At 43.5% G+C, this 9,618-nt stretch overlaps 1 protein-coding gene across 4 annotated transcripts; it reads left to right on the forward strand.

The window, feature by feature from the left end:
- Positions 1-1,239: 1,239 nt before the first annotated feature.
- Positions 1,240-9,245, forward strand: LOC129640899 (uncharacterized). 4 transcript variants are annotated; one of them, XR_008709031.1, is made up of 2 exons: positions 1,240-1,932; positions 7,970-9,245. XR_008709031.1 is itself a non-coding variant. In XM_055565868.1 (2 exons), the coding sequence occupies exon 1, from the start codon at positions 5,650-5,652 to the stop codon at positions 6,940-6,942; it is 1,293 nt and encodes a 430-aa protein (XP_055421843.1). In that variant the 3' UTR covers positions 6,943-7,821; positions 7,970-8,418. The 4 variants fall into 4 exon arrangements, 2 of the variants coding, with proteins under 2 accessions (XP_055421843.1, XP_055421842.1); XR_008709030.1 differs by having other exon boundaries at positions 7,844-8,418; XM_055565868.1 differs by lacking the exon at positions 1,240-1,932 and adding an exon at positions 5,650-7,821 and having other exon boundaries at positions 7,970-8,418.
- Positions 9,246-9,618: the final 373 nt, after the last annotated feature.

Consider the following 9,618-nt stretch of genomic DNA (forward strand, 5'->3'; position numbering starts at 1 on the left):
TCCACTATTTCCCCATCTAGTTCCCATGAAGCGATGGGACCAGATGCCATGATCTTCGTTTTCTGCGTGTCGAGCTTTAAGCCAAGTTTTTCACTCTCCACTTTCACTTTCATCAAGAGGCTTTTGAGTTCCTCTTCACTTTCTGCCATAAGGGTGGTGTCATCTGCATATCTGAGGTTATTGATATTATCCCGGCAATCTTGATTCCAGCTTGTGTTTCTTCCAGTCCAGCGTTTCTCATGATGTATTCTGCATAGAAATTAAATAAGCAGGGTGACAATATACAGCCTTGACGAACTCCTTTTCTTATTTGGACCCAGTCTGTTTTCCCATGTCCAGTTCTAACTGTTGCTTCCTGACCTGCATACAGATTTCTCAAGAGGCAGGTCAGGTGTTCTGGTATTCCCATCTCTTTCAGAATTTTATACAGTTTATTGTGATCCATGCAGTCAAAGGCTTTGGCATCGTCAATAAAGCAGAAATAGATGTTTTTCTGGAACTCTCTTGCTTTTTCCATGATCCAGCAGATGTTGGCAATTTGATCTCTGGTTCCTCTGCCTTTTCTAAAACCAGCTTGAACATCTGGAAGTTCACGGTTCGTGTATTGCTGAAGCCTGGCTTGGAGAATTTTGAGCATTACTTTACTAGCATGTGAGATGAGTGCAATTGTGCGGTAGTCTGAGCATTCTTTGGCATTGCTTTCTTTGGGATTGGAATGAAAACTGACCTTTTCCAGTCCTGAGGCCACTGCTGAGTTTTCCAAATTTGCTGGCATATTGAGTGCAGCACTTTCACAGCATCATCTTTCAGGATTTGAAACAGCTCCTCTGGAATTCCATCACCTCCACTAGCTTTGTTCGTAGTGATGCTTTCTAAGGCCCACTTGACTTCACATTCCAGCATGTCTGGCTCTAGGTCAGTGATCACACCGTCGTGATTATCTGGGTCGTGAAGATCTTTTCTGCACAGTTCTTCTGTGTATTCTTGCCCCCTCTTCTTAATATCTGCTGCTTCTGTTAGGTCCATACCATTTCTGTCCTTTATCGAGCCCATCTTTGCATGAAATGTCCCCTTGGTATCTCTAATTTTCTTGAAGAGATCTCTAGTCTTTCCCATTCTGTTGTTTTCCTCTATTTCTTTGCATTGATCGCTGAGGAAGGCTTGCTTATGAGAGGGTAACAGGCAGGAAGGCCAGGGGTCTCCAAATGGAGGAAATAGCCTGCAAGTGTCAGAGATTTTTATCTCTCTTAAGCGGCAGGAAGAAACAAACTAATAATATTTTTTTCCTTCTCTATACAAATTTAAAGAGAGGTTTCTCTTAAAATACTGTGTTGCCATAATGACACCTGGTTTCACCTGAAGTTAGCTATTCTTGAGCCTAGAGATAACCAATGCCTTTTTCTTATGGAAATGTTTGTCTTAAGCTATGCTAATGTACTACGCCTTTACCCCAAACTCTGTCTCCAAGTCGGTTCCGCCTCTTGGCCCAAAACCTACTTGACAAACCAGTATGTTATACTCAGATATTGTTCCCCTAATCTATGTAAATGAAACTATTTGTATGGTGGTCTGTCCTTCTTTAAGATTCAAGTTAATTATTTTATGGCCCAAGATAAACCATTTGGTGCCATTCTAAATTTTAAGACATTCCTTTCTTTCATTAACAGACTGCTAGTGACTATATAACATCCAGCTGAAGACTAGCAGGGGGGTGCTCTTTCTGCCCCCTTCTGATGCCTATGTCAGAAGCTTTCTCTATCTCCTTTATACTTTAATAAAAAACTTTATTACACAAAAGCTCTGAGCAATCAAGCCTTGTCTCTGGCCCCGGATTGAATTCTTCTCCTCCGGGAGCCAAGAATCCTGGTGTATTCGCGTGATTCAACAACAACCTTTCATCTTGGGGGCTCGTCCGGGATCCTTCAGGACAAGGTAAGGATGCTTAGAGCTTTAGTTCTTTGTTCTCTTAGCGAACACGTTTTCTGCTGTGCTTTACTAACTCTACCGTGTGCTTGTGTGAATGAATGACAGGCCCTGCGTGAAGCAAGTAAGGGGCCCTGCTCTGCGGTTCCACAGTGATCTCATAGGGCTTATGGGAAAAACCTGTTGGGGTGTTATACCGACCTGCCAATGCCAAGAGGCACTCAATGTCTCCTTCGGGAACCGACCAGAAATGGGCAAAGCGTGTGGACCGAACTCTCCTTTCTCGGTCAAACTTTTCGGTCTCTTTGACCATTTCATAACTCTTTGAGAATTAGAAGTACTAACCTAATCTATCGGATCATAGACTTTCGAGAGACTTGTGATCTATATTGTTACTGTATACTGTGGCTTAGGTCCCAAACTTAGACTGGTAATTCAAGAAAGCGCCTAGCCTCGCTAGAAATCGAAAGTTCGGAAGCTAGATGGAGCTCTAGCCCCCAGAACATCTCTGAGGTTAAAGGTTACGCAGATTGGGACTGCGATGGGTAACGCCAGCTCTTAGTGGATCAGAGGAGGCTGTTATACTGGTGTGGTGATGCTTGAAAAGAACATCTCAGTTTTATGTTCGCGTCGGTCTTATTGTAGTCAGGAAATGCTCAGGGTCGTGCACAGGCACTCAGGTGACAAATGTTTCCCACAGCGGTCTTAGCTTGGGAGGCATTCCAGAAGGTTACTCTGATTCACCCCAGGTGACATCAGAGACAAGCAAGGTTAAGGGTGAAGAGCTGGACGTCAAATAGGGATGCTATCAAGTCTACCCCTGGTACATCCCCACCCCATCTCGGTGGTAGAACCGGGAGGGACGAGTACGGCGCCTGCGTCGGTAAGGGACAGACTAAGTCCGACCAGGAAGGAAAAGCTTTTGGTGTAACGTCTGTCTACACCCCCATCTAGAGCAGGGAGGGACGCCTCCGGTAGAAAAAATGGCGCTGGTCGCTTTTTTTCTCTCTTACAGATGGGAGCTAACAATTCCAGCCTCACTCCTTTGAACTGTATCCTGAAAAACTGGGATAGATTTGATCCCCAGGGCTTAAAGAAGACACACCTGGTCTTCCTATGTGATACTGCATGGCCATGGTATCCATTGGAGGACGGCGAACAGTGGCCGGTTGGAGGGTCTCTTAAGTATAATACTGTTCTACAATTAGACCGGTTCTGTAAGGAACAAGGGAAATGGGTAGAAGTAGCATATGTGTTGCCCTTTTACTCTCTGCGAAATATGCCAGACTTATGTCCTAAGGGTATAGATTTGGGCGTGAAACCTTCAGCTCCCTCCTGTCCTCTTACTTTGCCCCCGTGCTGGGGACTCCAAACTGGGATTCAAACTGCCCACATGGAGGTCCAAACATCTCCTGTCTCAGTACGACCTCAGACTACTCTGGTTTCAGTAGAAACTCAGACCATCGAAGTAAGAGATGAGATGGAGGACAGGAGACAAAGAGAAGAGGAAAAACAGGTTTCTCCAATCTATCCCTGGGATCATATGCGCAGAACAGCCAGAGAGACTGAGGAACAGCCACAAAAGCTGTTGCCTCTTTATAAAACACCCACCGGGAAAAATAATCAGTCTGTGAGAGTTAATAAGCCTTTCTCTTATCAAGAGATACAAAGAATCAAGGAAGATCTGGGAGACTATTTAGATGACCCAGAAAAATATATTAGAGCTTTCAAAGGTGTTACTCTGCTTTATGACCTCACCTGGAAGGATGTGATGTATATCTTGGGACAAACGCTGACTCCCGAGTCAAAGACTCGAGTTTTGGGAAAAGCGGTTGCTTATGGAGATGAATGGCTTGGTAATGAATCAGTAGAGAAGAGGGAGAACGAGATAGCGGCCCTCCCCACTGAGAATCAGGCGGTCCCAACTATAGAACCAGACTGGGACTACAACACAGCTAAAGGAAGATGGGATCAGAATCATTTTGTTAGATGTATTCCTGAAGGACTTAGACAGGCACGTTCTAAGCCTTTAAACTATGGCAAATTGGCAGATATAGAACAGGAGGAAAAAGAAGCTCCTGGTAAATTCCTAGATAGACTGAGAGAAGGCCTTCGCAGATTCACTGAGATTGATCCCGAAAGTGAAGAGAAAAAAGTGATCTTAAAAGATAGATTTCTCACTCAGTCGGCTCCAGATATCCGCCGTAAGCTATTAAAACAGGCGTATGGACCAAATCAGTCTTTAGATACTCTGTTACAACTGGCTCAGACAGTCTATTACGGTAGAGAATATGAGGAAAAGAAAAAAAGACAAAGGAAAAGGCGGAAGCCTTCGCCATGGCTATGAAAAACGTTCTTAAACAGCCTGAGAAAAGTGCCCAGAGGGGCCCAGGTGAAAACAGATGGGCTTGCTACTACTGTGGAAAGGGGGGACACCTCAAGCGGGATTGCCCTCAGGCATCTAAGCTGCCCCCGGCTCCATGTCCGGTCTGCAAAGGACCACACTGGAAGAGAGACTGCCCCCAGAGGCGTAGGTCTCCCGGGTCGGACTCTCAAGACAATCAGGACTGAAGGTGCCCAGGGGTCGCCACACAAGCTCCCGTCCTAATTACACCTGAGGAACCCTGGGTATTAATAGTTGTGGGGGGCCAATCCGTCGATTTCCTTTTAGATACTGGGGCAACTTATTCTGTGCTCACTGAAGCCCCTGGCCCACTTTCTTCCCGATCCGCTTCCGTAATGGGACTGTCTGGACGAGCCAAAAGGTATTATTTCAGTTATTCTTTATCTTGCAACTGGGATTCTGTGCTGTTTTCACACGAGTTTCTGATTGTGCCAGAATCTCCCTCACCCCTCTTGGGAAGGGATATACTGAGCAAGGTCCATGCCTCTGTTTTCATGAATATGGAGCCCTCCCTTTCTCTCCCTTTAGTTGAACAAAATGTAAATCCTAGAGTATGGGCGGATGGAAAATCTGTGGGTCGAGCTCAAAATGCTATTCCTGTAGTTGTTAAGCTCAAAGACCTGCACGTATTTCCACATAAGAAGCAGTATCCACTGAAACCTGAAGTTAAGGAAGGGTTAAAACCCATCATTGAAAATTTAAAGGAACAGGGACTATTAATTTCCTGTAACAGTCCTTGCAACACTCCTATTTTGGGTATAAAGAAATCGAATGGTAAATGGAGACTAGTTCAAGATTTACGAATAATAAATGAGGCTGTAGTTCCTTTACACCCCGTAGTGCCTAATCCTTATACTCTATTGTCTGAAATTCCTGAACGGGCCAAATATTTCTCAGTAATTGATTTAAAAGATGCCTTCTATTCAGTGCCTTTGGCGGAAGAAAGTCAATTCCTATTTGCCTTTGAAGACCCTACGCAGCCAGCTTCTCAATTAACCTGGACAGTTTTGCCCCAGGGATTTCGTGACAGTCCTCACTTATTTGGACAAAGTTTGTCACGAGATCTACAAAACTTTAATAGCTCTGAAACAGTGGTGTTACAATATGTAGATGATATTTTGCTCTGTGCTGAGACAGAGGAAGCTTGTTCGCGAGCCTCTGAAGATTTCTTAAACTTTCTGGCGGACTGTGGTTACAAGGCATCAAGAGAAAAGGCTCAGCTTTGTCAACAATCGGTTAGATATCTGGGCCTAATCATATCAGAAGGGACTAGGGCCATAGGCCCTGAGAAAATTAAACCTATACTAAATCACCCCCTACCTATGACTTTAAGACAATTGAGAGGATTTTTGGGAATCACAGGTTACTGTCGCATTTGGATTCCAGGTTACGGGGAACTTGCCCGGCCTTTATATAAACTTATAGCTGAAACTCAGCAGGCCCAAACCGACAAACCGGTTTGGTCTCCAGAAACTCAAAAGGCTTTTAAGGTTCTTCAGACTGCTCTCCTGCAAGCTCCAGCTCTGAGCTTGCCCACAGGGTCAGAATTTAATTTGTTTGTCACTGAAAGAAAAGGTGTGGCATTGGGAGTTTTGACACAACCCCGAGGGCCTCACCAGCAGCCTGTAGCTTATCTAAGCAGAGAATTAGATGTAGTTTCACGTGGGTGGCCCCACTGCCTAAGAGTAATTGGGGCAGCGGCTTTATTAGCACCTGAAGCTTTAAAAATAATTAATGGACGAAACCTTACTGTCCTGACTTCTCATGATGTGAGTGGAATCTTAAATTCTAAGGTTAATATTTGGATGACAGACAGTAGGCTTCTTAAGTATCAGTCATTGTTGTTAGAAGGACCAGTAACTAAGCTTAAAGTTTGTGAAAATTTAAATCCTGCCACTTTCCTTCCTGAGAAGGAAAATGAAACACCTGATCACGATTGTTCTCAATTCCTAACTTTAAACTATGCAGCTCAAGAGGATCTAAAGGATACCCCATTAGACAATCCTGACATGGAAATATTTACAGATGGCAGTTCTTTTGTTCAGGATGGAAAGCGTAAAGCAGGTTACGCCGTGGTGACTGCTGAACAGGTTTTGGAAGCAAAATCTCTCCCCCAGGGAACCAGTGCTCAGTTAGCGGAGCTTGTGGCCCTGACCCGAGCTCTAGAGTTAAGCAAAGGGCAGCGGGTAAATATCTACACAGATTCTAAGTATGCCTATTTGACTTTACATGCTCATGCTGCAATATGGAAAGAGAGACACTTTAAAACAGCAACAGGAGAACCTATTAAACATTTCAGAGAGATCGAGAGACTTTTAACTGCTATATATTGTCCTAAAGAAGTAGCTGTTATGCACTGCAAAGGGCACAGCAGGGATGGGAGTAAAATAGCCGAAGGTAATCATCTGGCTGACTGCCAAGCCAGAAAAGCGGCACTTTACGAAACCCCTTCACTACAGACGCCTTTGATCTGGACAGGTCCTGTGGAACAGAAAAGACCACAATATACTGAAGAAGAATTAAAAAGATATGAAAAACGAGGAACAAAGATTACTGATAAAAGATGGTTACAGTCTGAGGATGGACAATTAATAATTCCTGAAAATGCTCAGTGAAAAATTCTTAAGGGTTTACATCAGAGTTTTCATTTGGGTGCCGAGAGTACTTACCAAATGGTTTCTCGTTTGTTTGAAGGTAAAAATGTAATGAAAACTTTAAAGAATATTATCAAAAGGTGTGAGATTTGTCAAAAAAATAACCCAAAGACTGAAAAGCTAACAAAATCTGGATTACAACGAAGTGGGAAGTATCCTGGAGAAGATTGGAAAATTGATTTTACTCACATGCCAAAAGCTAATGGATATTCTTGCTTACAAGTTTGGGTAGATACCTTTACTGGATGGATTGAGGCTTTTCCCAGTCGTAGTGAACAGGCTAAGGAGGTTATAAAGATTTTAATCCATGAAATTATCCCCAGGTTTGGGCTGCCACGGAGCCTTCAGAGTGACAATGGCTCCGCCTTTGAAGCTGCTGTAACTCAGGGGGTGTCTAAAGCTCTAGGAATAGAATATCACTTACACTGTTCCTGGAGACCCCAATCCTCCGGAAAAGTTGAAAAAACAAATGACATTATCAAAAGACATCTGCGCAAATTAACTCAAGAGACGCAGGACAAATGGATTAAAGTCCTACCCATAGCTTTAATGAGGGCTCGAACTACACCCCAAAAGAAGGGATTGTCCCCCTTTAAATGTATTTATGGAAGGCCTTTCTTACGCACAGACATTGTTATAGACCCTGAAGCCTTGAAATTAACTAATTATGTAACTCAGCTCTCAGCTTTTCAACAGGCATTAACAGAACTCCGGGAGACAACTCCTGACCCAGCCTCCGAGACAAACAAGCCTCTATTTGAGCCAGGAACCGAGGTCCTCATAAAAACATTGGGATCTGGGGGCCCATCCCTCGAGCCTCTCTGGGAAGGTCCTTACCAGGTTATTCTTTCTTCTCCCACAGCTGTCAAAGTGCCAGAAATTGATTCGTGGGTACATCATACTCGAGTTAAGAGGTGGCACCCTGACCAAAATTAAGTGACTTCATTTTATGTCTTTACTTTCTATGCTCTGACTTTGTACCTTTTAGATGTACCTGATAACCTATGCGAGCTTACTTCTGCTGACTCCAAATATCCTGAGTCTGCCGTTGGATCCTCAAGACAATGTCTTCCTGTCCTGGGCTCACTCCTATGCTGCATTCCACAATCGGTCTAACTGCTGGGTCTGTGGAGCACTCCCCTCTTCGTCAATGGAAGGCTTCCCGTGGTGGACGTCCCCACTTCAAGGAAAAGACTTTCTCCAAGTCTGTGAATACCTTCGACAACAATCACATGCGATGCCTCTTCTTCATCTGATGACATCTACCAACCCTAAAATGGACTGGTGCAACACTTTGCACTTTAACTATGGACATAATGTGACTTTTAATAATTCTGGTTGTTTTGTTCTTGCTGTTTGCTCCCTGCATCTGTAATTGTATAACTGGATTTGTTTCTAGCCGCATGAAAGCTTTTAAGTTACAAATGGTTGCTCAAACTCCTGCTACTGCTGTAGCTTCCTCCGACTACTATTTGGGGCCCCTGGATCAGATATCCTCAATATGAGGATTAGGAGAATATGTTGCCTCACCAATTTAGGGACAACGCCCCTTGTCAGCTCGGAAGTAGTTATGGAATGAGAACGACGCCCCTTTTCCCTAGACAACATAATTCTCCTAAAAGAAAAGGGGGGAATGAGAGGGTAACAGGCAGGAAGGCCAGGGGTCTCCAAATGGAGGAAATAGCCTGCAAGTGTCAGACATTTTTATCTCTCTTAAGCGGCAGGAAGAAACAAACTAACAATATTTTTTTCCTTCTCTATACAAATTTAAAGAGAGGTTTCTCTTAAAATACTGTGTTGCCATAATGACACCTGGTTTCACCTGAAGTTAGCTATTCTTGAGCCTAGAGATAACCAATGCCTTTTTCTTATGGAAATGTTTGTCTTAAGCTATGCTAATGTACTACGCCTTTACCCCAAACTCTGTCTCCAAGTCGGTTCCGCCTCTTGGCCCAAAACCTACTTGACAAACCAGTATGTTATACTCAGATATTGTTCCCCTAATCTATGTAAATGAAACTATTTGTATGGTGGTCTGTCCTTCTTTAAGATTCAAGTTAATTATTTTATGGCCCAAGATAAACCATTTGGTGCCATTCTAAATTTTAAGACATTCCTTTCTTTCATTAACAGACTGCTAGTGACTATATAACATCCAGCTGAAGACTAGCAGGGGGGTGCTCTTTCTGCCCCCTTCTGATGCCTATGTCAGAAGCTTTCTCTATCTCCTTTATACTTTAATAAAAAAACTTTATTACACAAAAGCTCTGAGCAATCAAGCCTTGTCTCTGGCCCCGGATTGAATTCTTCTCCTCCGGGAGCCAAGAATCCTGGTGTATTCGCGTGATTCAACAACAACCTTTCACTTATCTCTCCTTGCTGTTCTTTGGAACTCTGCATTCAGATGCTTATATCTTTCCTTATCTCCTTTGCTTTTCACTTCTCTTCTTTTTCCAGCTAAGTCATACAGTGACTCACTTAGTGGCTCAGTCACACACTTGATAATGTAAGGAACAACACTTCTTGAAACAGGCAATATAGAAAGCAATAGCAGTAATAGTAGAATCATAAGTAAGAAGTTAAGTCAAGAACTTCTAGTAGGTGTAGCCCAGTGACATCTCCATGTCATCTGACTTA

Source organism: Bubalus kerabau, unplaced genomic scaffold (assembly GCF_029407905.1).
Source record: "Bubalus kerabau isolate K-KA32 ecotype Philippines breed swamp buffalo unplaced genomic scaffold, PCC_UOA_SB_1v2 scaffold_54, whole genome shotgun sequence".
In the NCBI taxonomy this organism is placed as follows: domain Eukaryota; kingdom Metazoa; phylum Chordata; class Mammalia; order Artiodactyla; family Bovidae; genus Bubalus; species Bubalus kerabau.